The 23,246-nt window shown below is 40.3% G+C and overlaps 1 protein-coding gene across 1 annotated transcript; it reads right to left on the reverse strand.

Moving 5' to 3' along the window:
• Positions 1-5,662: 5,662 nt before the first annotated feature.
• On the reverse strand, positions 5,663-23,246 carry LOC102219356 (cysteine-rich secretory protein LCCL domain-containing 1-like). Its single transcript, XM_023334923.1, has 15 exons — positions 22,828-23,246; positions 22,018-22,313; positions 14,919-15,037; positions 14,275-14,407; positions 13,633-13,748; positions 13,441-13,541; positions 12,602-12,763; positions 12,438-12,498; positions 12,255-12,321; positions 11,266-11,396; positions 11,113-11,156; positions 10,956-11,028; positions 10,015-10,084; positions 9,775-9,908; positions 5,663-7,813 (listed from the first exon to the last, which is right to left on the reverse strand). Exons 2-15 carry the CDS (start codon positions 22,282-22,284, stop codon positions 7,762-7,764), a joined length of 1,530 nt encoding a protein of 509 aa, XP_023190691.1. The 5' UTR covers positions 22,285-22,313; positions 22,828-23,246; the 3' UTR covers positions 5,663-7,761.

The following is a 23,246-nucleotide window of genomic DNA, read 5'->3' on the forward strand; positions in this document are numbered from 1 at the left end:
TCCTGCCATATGCAGTGATTTGTCAAGTACTCACTTTTGTGATTTCTCTTTCTAAATCCCACTCTCTGCCAGTCTTTCTCACCAAGACTCACAACTAAAACTGCTCTCTTCATTAAGGTAAAAAAATAAAAATAATGTATACATTTTGTACCTAATGAAACTTTGTTTGTACTCAGTCTACCGTAACCAAGCAGTCTGAAAACTGGCCTGCAGTCTGAAAACTATTCTTGGTCTGAGTGGAAAATTTTGTTCCTTAGGTGGATCAACAGCGAAGGATCTGAGTGGAAGAAGCAAGAATATGAATCTTGTGGCGCTGTGGGAGCCAGTGACCCTCTGCCACGCTTTGCTGGCACTGAAAGTCTCCCTGTGGGTTACCAATAAAACAGGAGGAGAGGGATGCCGAGCCCATAATATCAGTTTGGGACCGGTAAGTGAGTGTCAGTGTGTTTGTTGTGTGGGCGGTAAGTGCCGATTCAGCCAGAATTAATATTTCTCAAAATACATTTAAACTGCAAAACAAGAAAAAAAAAGGGGGGGGGGGGGGGTAAAAAGCTTTGCAGTGCGATCTGAAACGGTTGAACTCAAACTGTCAGCAGTTTGAAATGAGACAAACATGGCAGGCCACTCAACAAGTAATAAACACTGTGGAGGTAGAGGAAATCTACTGGTTGGAACAAGATGCAAGAGGAGGATAGAGTTTGACAAGAACAAATTAGAAATAGAAGTGATATCTCAAATTTAATTCATGAGTAGGTTACCTGGTAAACCATCACAGCTAACCTTTGGCCAAGTCGGTAGATTACTAAGGGTCTCCCATATTTCATCTAATGTGTCAAAATCGACTCTCATGGCGTAGTTGAGTCACAAAAATTGGGCGATCTTGTTAACAGGAAGGCATCCACTTCCCCTTCTTGACACCAAACCCAGGTCACGCTGTTTGGCACAGAGGTCTGTGTGAGGTGTTCTGTGATTGGTTAGAAGTCTGCTGGGGTGTTTTATTATTTTTTATTTGACATTTTGTTGACGTTGTGTTTCAACTAGTCCTGTTTTGACAACTTTTAGGGAGCGTTTATCATCTGCAGCGAGGAATTACATTAATTTGTACGATTTTTGACAAAATACCTACGAAGATGATCAAGCGGATGGAGATTGAAACGTTGGTGCTCACGGAGGAGGTTGAGGCACTATCCTCATGACAGTTTTGTAACATGAATGTGGCGTGACCTACCCTGAAAAGCTGGAGGGGAGTCTGCGCCATGTTTGAAAAGTGTGTGTGAACACGAAAGTCTCGCAGACCACCTGACCGCTCATCGGCCATTAAGCTTCGGTTAAAGTTTAGTTTAAACCTTCAAGATTTGTTTGCAAAAATAAAACACACACAGTAAGTTTATGTTCTTATTTTCTTTATCCAATGTCTACATTTATTGTATATACTCAAAAGGTTTCAGTGGGCAGGCATTCATTGGGCAAGAGACGGACTGCCAGTCCATCACAAGGCAACACAAAACAACCAGCCATATTCACACGCACACAGGCACCTAAATGAGTTATTACTCTGTTAGATCTAGATGAGACTGAGACAGACTTTGTTTTAGCAACCTCCCAGATGGGTTTGGCATGAAACGAATAATGAAAATGTGGAACAGCGTCTCATCCTAGTAGCTAAAGTATGTCCAAAGACCCAGGAAACATTGTTACAACGCGGTTGACTTTGAAAGCGTGGTTTTATTTTTAGGACGGACGTTGCATGACAAGAAATATTGTTTAAGAACGCTCGAGCCATGTCAAACAAACAGAGAAGGAATTGACCAAAAGCCTCTAATAGAGCAAATGGAGTGACACAACGACTAACCAGGGTTGACTTTGAGAAGCTTCCAGGTCGGTTTCTTGTCATGAGAAAGTGGAGCGAAACAGTCCCCAGATATAAATACACCTCCACCATCAGAGATGTCCGTGGTGGGAAAATGAATACTGTGTTTCGCCACCAAAAACACAGCTGCTAAGTATGTTAAAATAATAACATCATCTATATCTGTGAGTGGTGGAGAGCGGAGAGGAGGTAGTCCAACCACACGCTCTCTCACACACTCACACACCATAGCCATTGTTGGCCCACGTACACGGTGTGTGTCCGCCCAAACGTTAACCGCCGGCTCAGCCGACAGTAAAGCGTGAGCGTGATTGCCCAAGACATATTTAGAAAAGGACTGCCCAGAACACATGCACAATTACGCATTAGTCCGCAGAGGTGTATGTGCACATAAACACGTGCACATCTACACATGCACGATGGTGTGCTTCAAGCCTGACCAGCTGCGCTCAAATTTAAACCATATCTCAACCCCCCTGCCACCTCTCACGCAACATAATTGCCACGTCTTTTGGACATTTCTGTGTTTCAGTGGCCAACACACACAATCAAAAAGACTTTATCGCTAAAACTGGCTACATGGGGGTATGTTGTTAGCCCTATACAAACACAAGGAAGCTGTGTTTATTCACTTTCTGTGGAAAGAACATACATTTTAGAGCTATAAGCTGTAGGCTTCGTGTAAGCAGGTTCAACATGCAAAGATTCAACGAAGGGTCCCGAAGATACACGTTGTTCCTTTTATTTAGCTTCAAATAATAGAATGTTCAAGGGATGATGATGTATAATTTCAAACTTTTGTCATATAAAGAAACTTAAAAGGGTGTCTGAGAGATTTAAGTACAGTGCAACATTTGGTTCCAGTTTCTAAGTAGATGTAAATACTGCGTTTTTACTGCTTTTTATAAAAGCTACTTTTAAGCTGTAGCAGTATTTTCTGAGTTTTTATCAAAGAAATTTATCATCAGTGTTTTTAAAGTGGGTTGAATTCAACGTGAAGGAACAAAATCACAGAAAATATTGAATTATAAACGCATTACAATGTAATGTTACCAGCGTTGCAAAAGCGTTTATTCCTCTTCAACTTTTCACATTTTGCCACATTGCAACTGTAATCTTCCATGTATTTTCTTGAGGATTTTACATCATAGACATAAGTAACTCTCAGCTGTTAAAAGGAACGATAGGTATACAGCCACATTTTTTATATGAGTGAAAATCTGAAAAGAGTGTGTAAATCAGTGGCGATTCTAGCCCTCAGCGCCCCTGAATCAGGTTGCCACCCATCCCGGAAAATATGGAGTCATCCAGTATTTGGCCATTAAATGTGTATTTGGTGGTATAAGCAGGAGGTTTTCAATGGGGTTCAGTGCAGTGGGCTTTAAATTTCTTCCAGACCTGTATGTAGTTGTTAACAGTTTTAGTTGGACAACACTATTTAATTTCGTATGTGAATGTATGTAAATAAGCAGTGACGTTTAGAAAAATGCACTAACGAATAATTTCTCTTGGGCCTCCTCCCTGCTGGGGCTAAGCACCCGTAAAGGTCAGATCCTAGAATCGCCCCTGGTGTAAATGAAGCACAAAACAGGCATCCGTACTGTCAAGGATTTGTTTTGGTCTTCCAAACGGCTGATACCTTATTTTTTAAATTTTGCTATCGATTTCTCAGTTTCTTCAGAAGATTTAGCTACTTCATCCTTGGCGAGTTCAGCATCCTTTTAAATCCCTCAGCATCCACATCATGTGTCTAACAAATTCCAAGTCAGCCTTTTCTCTTAGAGAGATTCACAAGCATTATCCTACATGTGCAGCACTGTAGCCTTATAAAAGTAACTGTAGCCCACTTAAAGGAGACTTAATATCCTTCCTCTTAAGCAAGTTAATATAATTAACAAGAGATATTACTTACATGTTCTGTGAAAAATAATTCTCAGATAAAAGAGATTTTACCTGCTCAGTTCTGCCTATTTTGAGCTCATCTCAGATTGAGCTTTTTTTTTTTAGAGCTCTGTCACTTTTATGCAAATGAGCTGTTGTTGGTCACACCCATTGCCCCCCAGCTCCATGTTTACACATTTGAAAATGGCTACAAAGAGAGGCGTACAACCGTACATCTTTGTGACTTTATAATCGGGAGGTTTTTGAAATGACTCGTTTTCCGATGAAAACAAAAAATATTAACTGAAAATGGCTGGATTTTTTTTTTTTTTTTGTGGAAAACATAAAAAAATCTGGTACTTAGAAAACAGACAGTTTGGCTTAATTGATTTACATTCACTTGACTGGTCACCCATTTGCCTGACAATGCGCCATTTTCTTTCTTTATTATAACACTGGTAGACTCTGTTGCTACTTTTCTATTCAAATTTGTTACCTTTCTGTTGAATTTGATGACCTTGAGCGTCTAAATAAGCCTCTATCTGACGAATGGAAAAGCTAATTGAAAGGTTAGTTTAATGGATCCGTTTTGATTGATGAGTTGGGCAACTGACCAGAGGGGTCCATGTTCCAGTGGCTGCCACTGCAACAGGGTCTTGTGAATTTTAGCAGGGCTGCGCTGCTCCCTCCTCCAGGAAAACCTGGCCCAGACCCAGTCAGCACATTTTATTCTAGATCTCTTCATGTGATATCCTTCACGTTCAGTGGGAGGCCACTTCCACTTCAAGCAGGCTTGTGTTACTGTTGCAACAGCTGTACTTGTCTTTCTTTTTTTAATGCAATCTCCTCACTATCATACACACGTACCCACATGGATCATTTAATAGTTTTGCAGAGTGATTTTGTTTGCTGGGGCATCGGTGTGCATGCCATCTGTCCTGTGTGGAGCGCTCCATCTGCAATAAAAGTTGATCAAAGGAAGATTTGTGAGGCAGGACCTCAACACATCTGAGCCAGAGGAAGGAGAGGAAATGCATCCTGGGACGATAAGAGAGTTTCAGCGATAAGATCCACAAAACACAAAGTTGGTCTTTGTGCATGTCGGCCACTGCCACAGCGAGGGGAGGGGATGAATGCTTTCACATCTCTTCACTCACAGGGCCGAGATCAAACGTGGCCCGCGCTACAAGCAGAGGCGATAAGAAGCGGCACAGGAAGATGAAACCTTTAGTGCAGAGTTGTGATTTTTGTCTTAATGGACCCCCTAACTGTGACAATATAAATTGTATTCACGACTTTAAATATTTTTGAAATCCGAATCCGAACAGCTTACGCGTGTTTTGATTGGTAATGTTGGGTATTTAAAAAAAAAAAACATTTTTGCACTCTGCTTCAAACACACAAAAGCAGCTAAAAGATAAGATCTCCTCCTTGGCCCTGGAGCAGCCGGCTTTCTGTACCTCTGCGGTCCCCTCAGTTCCTGGAAATGCAGAGTTCTCCACAATTTGATCTGCAACTGAGCTTAAGACTTCTGAACCTTTACTAAACGGTGGGACGGACAGATGTTGGTGTAATATGATTGCTCTAACACACATTTAAAGTTTTACATATACAAAAAAAGAAAAATAATTCATAACTGCAATAAACACTAAGAAGTGGAGTGATCTCTTCACCTTTCATTTAGGGTTAGGAGGATGTAGCCTTGCAAAAGCATTTATACTCATTCAGGTTCTTTATTTTTGATCACATTAAATGTAAAAACGAATTTGATTAAGCTTTTTTTATAGGAATTTTATTCGATTTTACGTGATATACTGAAATAAAGTAGAACACGAGAGTAAGGTGGAAGAATAAGGATATAATGAATATTTAATAAATAAAAATGCTAGAGTCCTGAGTTGTTTTGGAGTATGATTTATTGATTCTGTCAAAGTTAAATGGATCTGTCGGTCAGTATCTGAAATATGAAAAGAAGTGACACAAAGAGGTGTAAACTCTTTTAATTGTGATTCTGCCATGCAAGTTCCTGGCCAGCCAGGATTAAACAGAAGCTGAAAAAATATAGCGAAAAACATCAAATATGTTACAATTTTTATACAAAACTGACATTAGGGTAGATTTCTTGATTTATGAAAAGAAATGCATACTTTGCAAATATATATCTTTGCATGCAGGTTGTTTGACTTTCATGATTTAGTACTTTTTTTTGTACAGCCTCCAAAAATTTGAAAAAAAAAAAGTAGACAGAAATAGACAATAGCAAGCATGTTTTAAGCATTATGTACAACAACACTATGTACAAAATATACAATGTGCCTTTTAGCCCATGTTATGTTTCCGTTCATCAGTCAATTACTGTAACCTATTCAGTTATAAGTGGACAATGAATAACTGAACAGAATGAGAAATAATTAAAAGTAGAACTTCTAAAGTTAAAATTGACATGTATTTCGTTCATATATTTTCCCAGTCAGAAGTTTACATATACTCAACACTGACATGAATTTTACACTAATTTAAGGCTTCTGATGTTTTATTTGAAGCGTTTCTCCAGCAAGGCTAAAATGTAATCATACGCCCTACTTTATATTTGGATAAATATTCCTCAATACAACTTGCATAGTTTGTTTATGTTGCTCTCCTGCCATGAGCTTGGGTTTAATTTGATTCATCCAGAGTTTAAAACACCGTTATGCGTCTACATTTCGTTGGCCCTGGGGGGTAATTCATCTTCATTGTTGTAGAAGGGAAGGTACAGTATCATGCAACCACCGTGCTCAACACATGCATCTGCAACACCATCTTTGTCTCGTCTGACCATAAAAGCATCCAGCTTGTCCGTTTGGGCAGCCGATCAGTGAATTCAGGCTCAAAGGTGTCGACTTTGGAGCAAGGCTTTCTTCCTTGCTTCTGGGCCGTGTTGAAAGTAAACTTAGCTCACTGCGAGGCTGGTGTTCCAGGAGGCACTTGAGCCTTGGCGATTGGTGATTTCCGGGTTGCTACCGGAAATCTTTAAGACATTTCCTTTCGTCCAAAGGCGACACTTTGAGTCAGATGTTTGAGGCCTGGAGACACCCGAGTGTTGCGTCTGATTTAGGAAGGATTTCGGTTAGAGTTTCCTGAGTCTATGCCAGGAAACGAACCAATTTAAAACTCAACTAAAACGCTTCTAAAACAGAGGAGCGGTTGAATGTCCAGTCGGAAAACAATGCAACTTGCTAAGGATTTTTTTGTGACCAAATAATAACGAGGAATCTGTGTATAGATTAGAGGCTGAATGCATAATGTTGACCCAGTGGATTAGATTCTTGTTTGGAAGATTAACATTTCAAATAAATCTTTAACACCTCAAAGTTAATAGATAATTCATGCCAGTGGTGATCAGAAATGCATAAACTGTGTATAAGTTTCTAAAACCAGTCCTACACTAATGGAATTGTATGCGTTTCTGCACATTTTGATTATTTCAAACTTTAATTTTAGAAAGCTTGTGCAACAATGCTTCCTACTTTAATGCTAGTTGAGTCATTTTCCCCCCTTATTTAGTTGCTGCATGTAGAAAAAGACTTAAGGAGCTCTGAAATGTTCTGACTAAAAGTGATATCAGACTTTAACCTTAACGCCTAAAATTACATGCTGGAATGGTGTAGCTATCTGGTTGCGTAATAGTTATTTTTAAGTGTTAAAAAGCATGATGTCACGATGTCACGGCAGCCACAAGTGCATTGTGGGCACACGTGCATTCTGTGGCTAACTCTGAAGGTTCAGGCCAGAAGACTTTGAAAAACTGTAATTCTATAAAATCCTTCGCCACAGGCTGACTGGAAAGCAGTTCACCGATGACCTAAGAAACAAGCGAATCCTTGAGGAAAAACACACGTAGAACTTCAAGTGTTTGAGTGAGACAAGTTGAGTTATTTACTCCGGGGCAAAATTATCGGTTTTTAATTTCACGCTGGGTGGGCTTCTCAGATACGATCGCCGGTACTTTGTCCTTTCGGGTCTTTTTCTCAGACGACTGCAAAAACTCTGAAGGCTTTTCCTCCTGTGGGGTTCAGTAAGCTGAAAGAACACGAGTCAGAGAGTAAAAAAAGACATTCTATCATGACACATAACGTGAATGTTACGCACTTGAACAAAGTACGAATGTTGTGTTATTAATCAACGAATGCAATTGAAAACAGATACGGGAAATGTAATTGATGGCCACTCAAAAAAGATTGACAATACCGTTCTTAGGTTTCTTTGTAACGGATTTGGCAGTATGCTATTTCAGCTAAAGTTAAACTTTTTGCTCAATGTCTTAAAACTGATTGCCAATATTTTGGGAAGTTCACCAACACTATGCTGCATCCCTCGAGGATGATGTTTTCAGGCTGCCAAGCGAACCTCTTTCCAATTTCTTTGAATTTCTTGCTTCTTCCTCTCAGATTGGGCTTTCAGTCCATGTTAGTAAAAGACTTACTTCATATTTCTCACCAAAACGCATCCATCTCTGGGACTCGGTATGTTTCCTTCCTGAATGGTATTATCACTAAATATTTGCCTATTTGCACATAATTGAACAGATTAATGTAAGGTAAGGTAATTTTATTTATATAGCACTTTGAACAAGTCAGTTCAAAGTACTATATATGAATTAGAAAGAAATACGAACAAAACCAAAAGAAAGACAAAAAGGTAAAAGTATAAAACTGCATATATTGGTTCCCCATGTAAGAATAAGAATAAGTCATCCATAAGTTATAAACTTTTAAGGGTTTCTCTGGATTCTTGTTCTGGTAAAGCTAAATGTTGGTTCTCCATGTTTGATTCAATTAGTAATGTTGAAAATAAACAGTTATGTGTTTTCCTTCTATCTCTTTTAGCTAGTTGCTAAGCTAAACCTAAAGAAAATGACATGTTAGGAAATGCAAATGAGAGCTAGGGTTAGAGGAAATGACACACTAGGGAACGCCCTCTTTAGGGCGTAGCTTAGATAGAGGCTAACAAAGGAGATCACAAACTCTTCTTGGTTGCCATTTTGTCTTGCTAGCTCCCAAAAGTAGCATGTCAGAATGGACCAGCTGTATTTTGGTATTAGTAAATGGAATTCATGAATTCAACTCACTGACTCTTTTTCAACCTCATACATCAAGAGCTCAGCATGGATAATTCTCCACAGTAAGTATAAAACTAAATATTGGTTCCAGTTGTTCTGGGTTGAGTTCTAGATTTGTACAATATAAAGCTAAATGTTGGTTCTCCATGTTTAATTCATGTTCTTGGTTGTTAAGTAGATGGTACTTTGTAAGTTTGTTCTATTGATTGATTGATTTGTAAACTAACAGGAGTTTCTCCAAGTCTTGTTCCGATATTAAAACTACTAAGCTAAATGTTGATTTACAGTAATGAGTACACCACAATTTCTAAAAGTAATAAACTAAACTGTTTTCTGTTGTGGCATCACCATGCCCAAAGGTTTCACAAGGCTTGTTGAGTTCCACAATTCAGACCCTTTATGTCCTGCCTGAATTATTTTGAGTTTTTGCAGACGTCACACAAGGGAGCTTTGTGTGACACCTGTGCACACCCGTGTAGCCCACAGGTGTGCATTAGTTTAATGCAAAGTCATGTCACCAACTTCGCTTCCAGGTTGTGGCACATTAATCGTGACACATGTGAACTTCTGGCAGACAGTAGCAGAAATCGATCTCACTACTCTGACTTTTACAAAACGAGAATAATAATAATAATAATAATAATAATAATAATAGCAACAGTACCTGACGTGACCCAGCAAATGTTCAGTCTTATTTAATATCAGACGATGTGTTGAACAGGAGGAGCTGATTGTTTCCATCTTGTGTTTTACAGCTTCTATTTGGATTTTTAACATCAGAGCCAGGCTACGATTTATTTATTTTTCCTTTCAGCTCCTCCTGTCTGTTTCTACAGTGTCTGCAAGTATCTAGTTTCAACTATACAGTCGTTGGCTTCATATCCCGTTCACGTGAGTCCCTGGAGATCTGAAGATGTTCTACCTCTCTGAGTTGATCCCGTTCTGGTAACTGCCACTGTACTGCCGCCGTGTGTCCACTGGCATCACATCAAGGTAGCCGCCTGACTCACTCCGGATTACTCCTGCGTGGATGGCTGCTCTGCAGATGCTAGATTTCTTCACAACACATTATAAAGCAAATTATTAACCGTTCTGTAAAAGGTGAAAAAAAGAAAGAAAACAATAACAATGAACAGGAGTTATCGATGATGAAAACGCTTACATCGGTGTAGTACTTTGTTCCAATGACTCGAGCTCCACTATCATGCAAACAGTTCTTGGGGCAATACAACCTGGAAAAAGGTATAGTCGTAGGACATTTCCTGATGTTTTTTCAACTAACAGCAAGAAAGTAGAGTGAGTGAATTAATAATCAGATATGTAAGAAGTTGCACTTATTTTCCCATTTCTATTTGGTTTTCCTTTTCCCATTATCTAGATGGAAAAGGGGGGAACGAAAAGGACACTGATTTCTTCATAGCAAACCTCAACTTTGACAATTTGGCTGCCGCCATCATAGTTTTTCTCCGTGTGGTCCCACCTCAAAGAATGTGATGAAAGATTCAGGGTTTTTTCTCCCATGTAAAGTACTCCTGACGTCTAAGCTCAACTGCGTCTCTTTCCTGAACCGAGCTATTGCTGCCCTTAGCTCCTCATAGTTTTTCCTTCCAGCAGAAGTTACTGCTGTCCCAATGTTTTAATTGTGTGTCTTTCTAGAAGAAAAATTGTGACTCTGTCAGCTCTTTATTTTCCTTCCCAATAAAGGTTGTCGTTCACTGTTTTTGTGTCCTGATCGGTGGCTCCTCCACTCTGTCCTCACATGCTTGCTAAAGATGAGGGATTGCTGCAAGGTCAATTACTCTGTAATCCGCCACCACTAATTTTTTCTTTTTAGATATTTGGAGCCTGGATTTGACTGCATATAATGTAGTTTTTATGATTGGATTTTATTGCAATGAATTGGACTGATTTGAGTTTAAGTTCAGCTCTATGTAACTGAACCTGTTATGTCATTTAAAGTGGCTTGGGATGGCATCTATTTTTTGTAAATGGGAGCAATATAAATACATTTTATTGTAAACAAGACGTCTGCCAGTGAGAAACTGATGCATTTGACGCAACATGACTAGAAAACAACATGCAATTAATATAAAAGAGTCGTACCTGGGACAGTGTCGAACGGGTTTCTTGAAAGGACAGAAAAGTGACACTGTTGTATCGCATCTTATTGCTTTTACTGGAAAACAAAGCAGATGCTGCTAAAAATTGTTCTGCAGTATGTCCTTATGCAAATAACAGCAATAAAATAAATCATTCTCACCAGGTACTGACTCCACTTTGAAGGAATTGGCACTTCTATTTTTCCTGCAAAGATGATTAAAGGCTAGTGACCGGTGAGAAGTATGGCACTTAAACAAATACAGGATAAGAGATTTTGTAGATGTCCATATGGGCACGACGTTAAATTTCTTACCCAATGGATTGGACACCATTCTTGTATGACTTGGTGAATAGTTGCTTTCTACCCAGTCGGGTCACATCCAGCCATCCCCCGTCATTGTCAATGACCCCAGAGTGTAGCCCAGCTCCACACACACTGGATTGCTGAAAGACGAGTGAAGGACTATCTAAGTCTCTGCAAACAAGGTGTTGCAGCATACAGTAATGGTGTTGGTGGTTGTCTCTAAGTGAAAATTCAGAGATTTTGTTGGGATTCTAGTAAGAGTTAACAGCAACTGGTGACTCTTTTCTCATCTTTTGGCATAAATGTAAGCTAATTGATCCCGGAAGATAAAGTTAATAAGACCACAGTGTGCTTCTAGCAGCTTAAAGTAGAAACTCAAAAGTATTGCAGCAGTTTACATTTAGGAACCTCTCAACTCTGATATTGTTTCCCTTATGTAGTCGTTTCCAAAGAATGAAATTATAATTTACAGAGGAAATATATTCTGGAGGCGGTGTACCACCAATGTTCTTCCTGTGTGAAACATGTGCTGAAAATGCAACATATATATTTATAATTTTTTTTCTCAGAGTATCTGTTCAGCAAAAAAAAGTTAAAATAATTAAAAGACAATTCTGTACTTTTTGCCTTTAACACACTTTACTTTTATACCAGTTACTGTGAGAGAAAAAGCGCTTTCACATTCTCTTCTCAGTACATGTTTCACGCACAAAGATCACTGGTGGCAAGCTGCCTCTCACCTCCATACCCTGTGCATATAATCATCAGTAAACTGCTGTGACATAGTCCAGATTATTTCAGAACAGCAGAGGTTGGCTTTAGTGTTCGCCCCTCTCACACAACCTGCAGTGTTGGGAACCAATTAATCTGGATTTACCTTTCTAGATTTGAAGACACCAACAGAGTCATCTACTGTACGTAAAGCCAACTGGTTACAACCTTTCGACAGAACTTCATTCCAAAAGACATGAACTATCTCCGTTTAAGTGACCATTTACCATGTCGTAGTAAGAAGTCCCGACTACTTTTCCAGGCCGCTCAAAGCAACCAGGTGGGCATTCATATCTGTGGACAGAGGTCGCATGTGGGTCAACATTCCCGCAGCACTGATGTTACGCAAACATGGCAAAACGGTTCAGCTGTGCGCACTGAAACAGATATTCTTTCAGCTGATGTTTTACCTGTTACAGGTTGTTCCCTTGCACTGATCTCTCAGCTTGGTCTCACACTCAACCTGTTGGGCTTGTGAGACAGCGAAGAATCACTTTAGTTAGAGTCAAAACGCTTTAAGAAATGAATACAGATGTATCGATAAAAAAGGTTTATTGAAGAGGGACGTGCATACACATCTGCTCAGTACTGGCAACTTGGTTTCCCTCCGTGTTTTCATTAGGTGATGGGTTTGGTGTTCGGACCCTCGGTTGGGGCTCTCCGTCTCTCACTGGTTCTGGTTCAATGTAGTTGTTTTCCTCCCTTTCAGGAGCTGGATGCCGTTCAACGCCACTGTCTAGAAACAATGCGATACAGTGTTGTGCTACATCTTATTACATTTTCTTTATTCGATTAAGTTGCATTGAGCGATGGTTTTCAGAAATGAGAATAAAAAGATTAACCTGCTTAGATAAAAGTATTTCGAGGTCACAACTGCTTCAAAATTGCATTACAAGGTGAAACAACCTACTGGGTCAGAAAATGTGTTGCCCTTTGCCAGAGTTGGGTAGTAGCTAGTTACATGTATTCAATTAGATTTAAATGAATAACTAATAAAAAAGTAAATTAAAAAATTACTTTTAGGAGTATTTTTACTACACTGTACTTTTTACTTTTACTTTAGCAATGTTATTATGAAGTATCGCTACTCTTATGTGAGTAAAATTGAAAGAAACCGATTCTGAAAAACTTTCTGATGGCCTGATTTTGTCATTTTGGTGATTAAAACACCAACATTTCCACTTAACTGTATATTTTTAGTCCGTCTGATGATGTAGTTTTTAAATATTAGAGGATTGAAAATTTGATTAGTTACTCAGTACTTGAGTAGACTTTTTACCAAATACTTTTTAATCTTACTAGAGCAGCTATTTTTACATCTTGGTGAATAAAAATATGTTGAGTACAATTTTTGGGTACTCTGCCCACCTCTGCCTTTAGGTGATCGTCTGCCAGTACGAAGGTCTGCCCTACCTTTGTAGCATAAGTTGTTTCGGCAGCCACCACCATAGCTGGCTGGACAAGCAGAACAAGGCGTGCCGTATTTGTAAGGCGCATGGCCCCACCAGTTTCCCCTGAGAAAACAACATTTGAGTATTTTCTATCAAACTACGAAAACAGTCAAAACCACTTCTACTATCAATTGCACTTTGCCCACGGACTTACGGAGGGGAGTAGTTGCAGACCAGATAAACTGCTTTGGTCCAGATCATTCCCCAAACATTCATGTTGTAACACGTGTTGATGGCACAGCCAATGCGATTGCTGGTGGCCCACACCAGCTGAAAAGGAAGATGTTTAAACATTACAAGCTGCTTGAAGGTGAACTAAACATACTGACCACTTCTGTGGTGACACTTACCATTCTCATTTCACTCAATCACCCTTACGCACACTTAGAAAATCATACACCAACATGCACATTGATATAGACCACTTGGCTTTAAATGTATTTCCCAATGAGATTTCAACATGGGGTGGGTGAAGGTGGAATCAAACTCCCACCCTTCCAATTCCTAAGCTATTCATACCAAAAGGCACAGAGTCAGTCGCCTATTGTCTAATATTACTTTAATGCAGAGTAGCTGAAATGTAGCATAATATTGGATTATTGATGGAATAGATTTAAATATGTTGCTCAATTAAAGAATGATGTCTATGTCTGTCTTATGATAAGCCTTTAAACTCAATGTCTTTTAGACAAGCTTTGGTCAGTTAAGATCATCTAGTCACGTTCAATAACTTGATTAAAAAAAGATTAATAAATTCTCGTTTAGCTTCTGAGAAAAGCGACATGATGATTCCTACCTGAGTGTAGTGCGTGCAAACCGGCCCCGAACATCTGAACGGACAGTGTGGATTACACTCCTGGGAGTACGGGTAACTGTAGTACCTCACCTCATCATACCAGGCCTGTACATGGTAGGTCGGGGGTCTGTCTCTAAAGTTCAAGAATTATGCATTTTTAAACATGAAGAATGTCACAGACAAGGACTACAATATGTATAATCAAGTATTTTATCTCCATACGGTTGGTTTCTATGAGGTAGGGAAAAGAAACAGAAAACATTGCTATGAACGGACCATTTAAATACAATTCAGTGTTTATGACTTGTAAACACTGAATTGTGTGTTGTTTAGAACACACAATTCAGTTGAAACTACTGGTTCAATGTAGTTCTGGTTCAGCTACATCGAACCAGAACCAGTAAGAGACAGAGAGCCCCAGTTGATACATTCCGTTTTCCAGCAAATATTTTCGTCTGCCATATAAACCACAATAACAGTGGAATTTCTCAAGCCTGTGCTGCGATCGCAGTAGAGGACGGATCTACTTTGAAGCTTTCTACACCAATACAAAAGTATCATTCCACTTTGAGTGAAGATATCAGCTTAAGTCCTGCAACATCTGCAGGTGAAACAAACTTTCAAAAGTATTGGTTCACACACACCTGCCCCAGTGCGTTCCAAGGTTTTGGCCTATTTGTGTCAGCATGTGGCTCGGCCCGTGCTCCCATCGGCAGGCGTGCGCCCAGTACTCTGCGCTCCTCTCCAACTCGTAATCCCATAACTGGAAAACAAAAGCACAGAAGAACACACAGATCGGCGGACGACGTTCACAGAGGTGAAAAAAAAAAAAAAAAAATTTCACAAGGAAAGATAAACTCAGGTCAGCACCAGTAAGGGGCTGGGAGCATCAGCTTGTTGCTGGGAGAAAGTTTGATCTGAAATTAAAAAAAAAAAAAAAAAAGTGGTCATCCAGGGGAACCTCGAACTCCCTGCTGATTTAATTCGGCTAATTGGCCACTTACCGTACTTGTGGATTTAAGTGCTACTCATAACAACTTGTTCGAACGTTTCATCATTCTCTTCAAGGACACCGAACCACCGTAGGTTCTACCAAAACCAGCTTGGCTCTAACCGTACATACATGAGGCAGGCTGAACCCGAAGGAGGAATCCGCTCTCTACTCTCAGTTCAAAGGCCCCCCCTTCTCTTTCTTTTTTTTTTTTTTTTGCGATTTTAACACCAGGCAGTAAGAGCTAGGCCTCTCCTTGTCAACACACACGTTCACCTCCTTTCACTCAGACACGTACATGCGAGACCACCAGATCAGCTTGCAGCTGTGTGCTACTATTCGGTGTGGTTGTTTCATAGCTTGTTTCCAGTAACTGATCTTAAAAAAAAACAAGCAACACAGAAAGTCTCTGTTTTGCTACTTGATGCCATCTTGAATGTAAGAACCGAACAAAACTGAGGTGAATTCAAGCCAACATACCTGAATGGAGTTCACTCACATCTTGTTCAGAAGCAAACAGAAAGAAAAAAAAAACAGACTGTGCGTAGGGGGTTGGGCAATTTAAATGCCATGGTGAAATTAATGCACTGTTGACTCTGATGGGGAGGGCAAAGAATAGATGCAGTGTGCACTGTTGTCGGCCTGCCATTTAGCTGCATTATGCCTATCTTGTGTCAACAGTAATAGGATAATGCTTAACTGTGGACCACCATAATGTTTACCATATGTTCCGCATAAAGCTAACGCACCGGTGCCAAGGTTTATGAAGGGAAACCTGATACCTTTTACCCCTTTTATTCTGGTACAAAAAGATACCTAAGAAATAAAGTTAAAGGTTAAAATGATACTGAAACAAAATATGCATGATGTATTCATTTGTTCCTCCTAATTTTGAAGATATTGTTGTACTTTTTCTATTACAATTAATGACTTTGACACTTTGGGTTATCTGCTACATAGACGATGATCACAAGTCGAATTTTAATCTAGCCCTTGTGTTATTAAGGTTTGGTGAGGGTTTTTAAGTCACCAATCTTTTCTAATAAACCTCTGAGGAAGTACTAGAATACCTAGATTTGTACTGGAGAATATACTAATGCTGCGTCTATCCGTTGCCTCATCAACTGTCTCATCCACCATTGCATTGTCTTCCTCTGCTATGTCCATGACAAAGCAAAGTTGCCAGGTATGGAGTTGCCTGTCAGCTCCCATGTCCAACATCCTCATTCTTATCTGTCTATCTTTTCTCAGAACATGTCAAAACCATCTCAGCCTCCCCTCTCTGTTCCTCTGGTCTCGTCCATGCTGGTCGCGCCCAATGAAAATTTCTGCATCTTCTACTCCGTCACTCCTGTCTTCTGGCGGTGCCACTGCTGGTTATGCCACGCCGTTCAAAATTACGACCCCGAAGGAATCTCTCCAAAGTTACCTTAGTTTGATCAGGGATCATAACTGATCACATATGAAGCCTAGGCACAAATTCAAACTGGAAGAGTCTTTCTAGCCCTACCTGCATTATCCAACCGGTGCATCCCGCTCATCACCGTCGACCAATCAATGCTGGTCCAAGACACGTCACGTCCAATCACCGTCCAAGTCCCAGCTGATAAGGACCTCCATCCATGGCGTCTTCCGCTTTCCAGCAGAGCTCAACCCACCTCCGCCCCTTTACCTCCACTCGCCTGGCCCTTCGGCCGCCTTCTTCACCAACCTCCACCTCCACCAGTGCCGGGTCCCAGGGAATGACGTTCCTATCAGCATCTGGAATGCTTAACCGAGCCTATCGCCAATCGATGTCCTCAGCCGGGGCCCGAGCGCCAAAGATTTAATTCATGCATGTTAATAAACTTTTCTAATCGTGTTCCTTTCTCTGTCTGAGTCTCTCCAGATTGAATTTGGGGGCAATCAGTAATTCCTGACTGCCCCTAAAATGTGAAAGAAAATCAAAAATAGAATTGACTACATGCAATTAAATTAAATTATATATGAGGTTTTAGCATTGCGTACTTATCTAGGTACATAAAAATGGACCAACCACCAAGTGAAGAAAACTGGTAGAAAACGGTGCATTTACCTTTACGAAATGGAGGTAAGTGGAAACAATATGACATAGCATATAATGTACTTATTTCACTTTATTGCATATTTATCTTTCATTTTATGTTTCTAGAGGACATAATGTCATCAGAAAATACAACACAGTTTTATCACCACATAAACCTGCCAGAGCTACATACTGTATGTCTTAGAGTTTATTTGTACTTATACTCAGAAGAACTCACTCTAAAGTAAAGCTATTTACAGCTTGTGAACTCAATTGGTTGCACTGAATTTCATTCATTCATTCATTCATTCATTCATTCATTCAATCATGCCAAAGTAAATCATGTTCTTTCTACTGTACTGTTTTGCATTGGTCTCTCTTTCACATAAAGGATATGATACTGTAGCATAGCTGGTACAGTACGCTCTTTTTTTTTTTTTTTTTACACTTAAACAGTGGCAGAGATTGTTTCTTTTAACTCTGCTGGCAGATTCACAGCTCAATGAACCTCGTTCATTTGAAGAACTGGAAACCCCAAATCTGCCCTCACTCCCTAGTTATTAATCACCGCTACTTACAAAAAATAAAATAAAAAAAATAAAATTAAGCCTTAACCCTCTATGGCATGGCGTTGCCCTCAGGCAACAAACCACATAGCTGTACCTCACATTGCTCCTTTATTTTATTTTTTGGGGGGCATGATTTTTGACATATTTTTGTCCAAAAAATAGTTCTTTTATGAATATAGTTTTTGTTTGATTTGTATTTCATTTCTCATAATCAGTGTAGACAATCTTGGTGTTCTAGACCAATGTTACCCTGAGGCAACAAACCCAAATCTGGTTCCAGGAGGTGTCAGAGTCCGATTTTATGATTGACATGTAATTAGGGACCACCAAGCTCCCAAAGAATGCAGGAAAATATTTCTTCCCCACAAAAATAAAAAGTCATGCCATAGAGGGTTAACCGCACCAACTTTACTGCAGAAAATCAAGAAAATCAAGATCGCTGACATCACAGTGTGTTCTTCATGTCTGTCTTATTCTTCCAACTCAATTATCCAGCTTAGGAGAAAATCGACTCCACAAATCCTCCTTGTGAGAGGTTAGCAGAAAATGACCGGTTTGTTTTCGCTTTCCAAGGAACAGAACTTTTCAAAATACAGACACGCCTCCAACTACAAATGTCACTGTAAAAATTAGAAGGAGGACAAGAATACAATCTATATCAGAGGTCTCAAACTCCAGTCCTCAAGGGCCGGTGTCCTGCAATTTTTAGATGTGCCACAGGTACAAAACACTGGAATGAAATGGCTTAATTACCTCCTCCTTGTGTAGATCAGTTCTCCCAGCCTTGCTAATGACCTAATTATTCTATTCAGGTGTGGTGCAGCAGAGGCACATCTAAAAGTTGCAGGACTGTGGCCCTCGAGGACTGGAGTTTGAGACCCCTGATCTAGATGAATATAATAAATCATGCTTTGCTTAAATATTTCTCTATCTAGTTAGTTTTTCCTCAAGGTAGTATCTTAAAATGATGCGATGATGGACATTTCTGATAGTTTTTTAATTATCAAGAGAGTCTGCTGAGGGAGAACTGGCATGATTCAGCTCAATAAAACAACTTTCCGGGCATCTTTTTGCGTGCGAGTTGAGATGAGGCGCTTCAGAAACCCGTATTCTTTTGGCTCTACTCTGGCCCCACGCCAGTGAGGTCTACCTCGTTTGAAACAAGTTCCCCAATGTTGCGTCCAAAATTAGAGGCATTAGGGGGCGGGAGATCAGAGAAAGCAAGCTCAGAAATAGGTGTAGACATTATTTGAGTGAACTGGGATGGATAGGGAGAGATGTGGCCCAAGGTTAGAGAGAAAGCGAGAAACGGCGAAGAAATGCGTGCAGAATAGCCAGTGAGTGAGGCAGAAGATTGAGCAAGTAAAGCATTAAAAAAAAAAAAGTCAACATGGAGAGAAATGGAATGATGGAGTGAGGGTAGGCAGGGCAGGAAGCGGAGGCCGATGGGCAGGGTGGTTGAGGTGGAGGACAGGACAACACTGCGGGGGTGAAAGCTGGACCTGGGCCAGGGTCAGTGAGGGCGTCCAAGAAGGAGGCATGACTTAGAAGCAAGCCAGACAGTAGCTCAGACTTGCAGAGCTCAGTTTCATTATGCCCTGCTCTGCACAGTCAGGAAACTACTTTGTTCTTGGGGAGCTTTCTCACTGAAACCCGACTTGGGCTTCCGTACATAGATACGTTTCAACCAATTGGCATACGCTAAATTAGACTGTCTTACATTACATGTAAGATCAGATTGTATTCGACTGTATTTGCATGAATTGTCTTTAGAGCAGTGGTGTAGTAGGTACTGTTGCCTCGCAGCAAGAAGATCCTTGGTTCAAATCAGTTTAAATTGGTTCCAGTGCATATGCGGGTTCTCTCAGGGTACTCCGGCTTCCTGCCACAGTCCTAAACCATGACTGTAAAAGTAATTGGTCTCTGTAAATTGTGTGGGTAAAGTGTCTTGGGATTACCTGCATTGTGAATTGTTGCTATTTATATATATACACGTAGATTTAAACAAACTAATTCAATTTAGTATGCAGTCAATTGATTTTAAGTGCCTCATATTTGGTAAAAAACAAACAAAAATTTGTTGATTCAAATGCTCATACCATAACATATATGAATGTATATTGGATATTAAATACACATATTTTTTTTATATGAATATCTCCATCAGTGGAGAGTGGCAGTACTGAAGCCTCTTTGGCCCAAAACACATGAACAACATGGTGCGTGGGTATGTTATGCAATATTACACAATGTAAATAGGACTAAAGCAATGAGGTGTTTTGGTTGTGAGTTCATATTCAGAAATATCAACATGAATATCCCATGATTCCCACTAACTCTCACCACAAAATCCGATATGGGTCCCTTACAATGTACACAAAAAAAAGAGTCTTGCACATAGCATTGTACAAACATTTAGTGAACATGTTGCTTTGTTGCTTAGATGCAGATATGTAGGGATAAATGTTTCAACTTGTGTTGGTAAAGTGGTCTTGAGACCTCACCTCATTAGCATAAAAAGAAGAAGTCCTGTGATCAGTTATCAAGTATTTGTGTCAGTACGGCAAAGTAGTAAAGTATAGGTGTCAGGAATTATGATGGCACTGGAACATGGTGCTAACATTTTTAACTTCGACATTCTGTTGCATCTGTTGCAAGTTTTTAACTTTCCCTAGCCTGGCCATTGCCTTCCTGTGCCATCCCACTCTGAAAAAAAAATCTCGCTTACAGCACAGTCTGGGTTTTCTACCCTTGACTTGGATTGTCTTCAGTAGATTTTTCTTTCTTTTTTTTTTTACCGGGCCAATCAGCGAACAGTAGTATAAGTTGTGAAACGAAGACACCGATTTTCAGTTTTGCAACCGTAGTCTGCCTGTAGTTTTGGCAATGGCAGTGGAGGAAGAGAACAAAGTCATTCAGTCCATGTTGGTCACGCTTCAAAATACTGAATCAACATTAGCAGTGGCCTCGTTCAGCTCAACACTTCTCTCCTCGCAGTGGAGGACGGTTGTTTACAGCGCAGGCAATTTCCAGTAAGCCTCTTAGCGGCAAACTCGTGCAGTGCATATGTCACAGGCAATCATTAGCAATTGGGTAAAATGTTCAACGCCTCCAGAAAGTAATGGTTTCTCAATACATCTCTAGATGAAGCAATGGTGTAGGACAAGGAGCTGGATTTTACCCTAACGTGTTGATAGAATTGGAAACTAAAGGCTTCCTGAAAACACTTGGTTAAACATGCTTTGAAGAAGTTTTAAGATGTTTAATTGGCAGCACTTTGTGTCCTCAGTAGAAAAAGAAATGGTTACAGATAAGATATGAGTTTTAAACACTATAAAAATACCACTAATAACTAACGACTCTATAGCTCCTGTTAGTGCCAAACTAAAGGCTATTTCACAGTTTTGTGATGAGTCTGGGATGCATTTGATTATGTCTCACTTTCAGTGTTATTATTAGTTCTACACTGGGCAGAACTTTTTTAAAAGATAAAAAAAATATCTATGAAGCTCGGGTATCTTTAATGTGTTTTTTAGGCACTAGGAGTAGTAGAACCCGAACTGGATTTCTTGACACTGATTATAGATTCTTTAGAACACTGCAATTTGTGAAACCCTTCTTCAGCTTTACTTGTGAAGACAACAGTTTTCCATGGATTGTGCCATTCTTCCTCAACCTAACCAATTATTTTGAGTTTCAGAGACAGAATTTCCGTTCAATCCTCCACAAAGCACACAATCAACCGAGGGGTGGCAACTCAACATAACCGGAGGCGTCAACTTCCCATTGACTGAGCATGGATTAAAGCAACAGAGAACGTGTTCAGGAAGCAACTGAAAGTGAATGTCATTCTTCATTAGCTGACGCTTGTGCTCCCCAACCAAACCTTCTTCACTACCTCAGTGTTTTGGTCTTCTACTCAGGACTTATGTACCAACTCAAGCTAGTTGAAACAAATACAAATCTGCTTATAGCTGTAGCAAGGATCCTTTACAAACGGTGAATTAAAAGTCAGAAAACGCTAGTATCCAAATTGTGAATTAACAAAAAGTCATTTTTTTCCCCCAAATGGCAAGATCGTTCTTTTATGTAATTAGGTTGAGAAACATCGCAGCACAGACAGCTTGCTCTAAACCTACCATGTACTCCATGTTGGAGGCCGGAGGGTAGACCTGTCCCCGCAGCTTGTTGTGCAGGTCGAGGATCAGGTGCTTGTCTTCCTCACTGATGGCCCTCTTCCCCCTCGACCGCGCCCTCCACCACTCCCCGTCCTTGCCCTTGTACTTGTCCAGGATCGAGTCGAGCCGAGTGGAGTTTGAGAGGAACACGGCCACAGCGCTCTGGCTCAGGCAGAGCATCAGGCCCGCTGCTCTGACCCAGCAAGATAAAGGAAGAGACCTCCTCATGATGAAGGGGCGACGGACGTTTGATTTCACTGCACAACACCAGGAAGTTGGTTTTAATTTAGCTTTTCAACATTTTTTTACCAATCGGCTCGATTTCATCGATTTTCATCAGATGAAATCGAACCTTGCATTTTTCTCCACAAAGTTTTTTTTGTTTTTTCTTTTATATATAAAATTGATATCTACTCTAATGCCTGAAGCAGCTTAATAAAAACAGTGTCATCTTGGATTTACTTTCAGCCCCACTTTAATAATTCCTTAAGTAGGAGGGAGAAAACTTCAAAACAGTGAGCCTAATATACCTTCAGCGCTCTGAGTGCATCTGCAGGTCACTGCATCAGTACACACAGTAGGACCAGTGTAAACACAGCGTTCACACGACATGTTATACAGCAAAGCTTCACTGCGCATGCTTAATTAATTAAAGATTGAGTAAAATCTTACTAGTTAGCAAATACTATTATTATTATTATTATTATTATTATTATTATTACACCTACATGGAATTAGCAACCAAAGCAAAAAGCATAATCTTATACTTACAAGCAGCAAGAAGTTTTTCTTTGTCCTAAGGTTTTCTTGATTTTCTGCCAGATTCAATCTTCCAGATGCGGAACCGTGGTGAGATCAGCGCGGACTGACAGAGAGCACTTCAATCCGTCCATCAGACATGATGAGCTCGGACAGCCGGGGTCTCCTTCAAGCTCCACATCCACGCTGCAGCAGGACAGAGAGACGCTGAATGTCTGTCGGTACCTGCTGAATTCCTCAGGTCTCTCAGGACGCCGCAGGCTGAGCGGGATCGCCGGTCATTTTTGCACTTATATACAAATTTGCTCTCCTCTTAACGCGGGCGCGAGGCTGCGGCCTCGCCCCCTGACAGCGCGCGCTCTCCCTCCTTTTCGCAAATGTGCGCGCGTGCGCTCCGACAGCTCGCACAGACACAAACACGCGCGAGCACA

Source organism: Xiphophorus maculatus, chromosome 6 (assembly GCF_002775205.1).
Source record: "Xiphophorus maculatus strain JP 163 A chromosome 6, X_maculatus-5.0-male, whole genome shotgun sequence".
NCBI classification, from domain to species: Eukaryota; Metazoa; Chordata; class Actinopteri; order Cyprinodontiformes; family Poeciliidae; genus Xiphophorus; species Xiphophorus maculatus.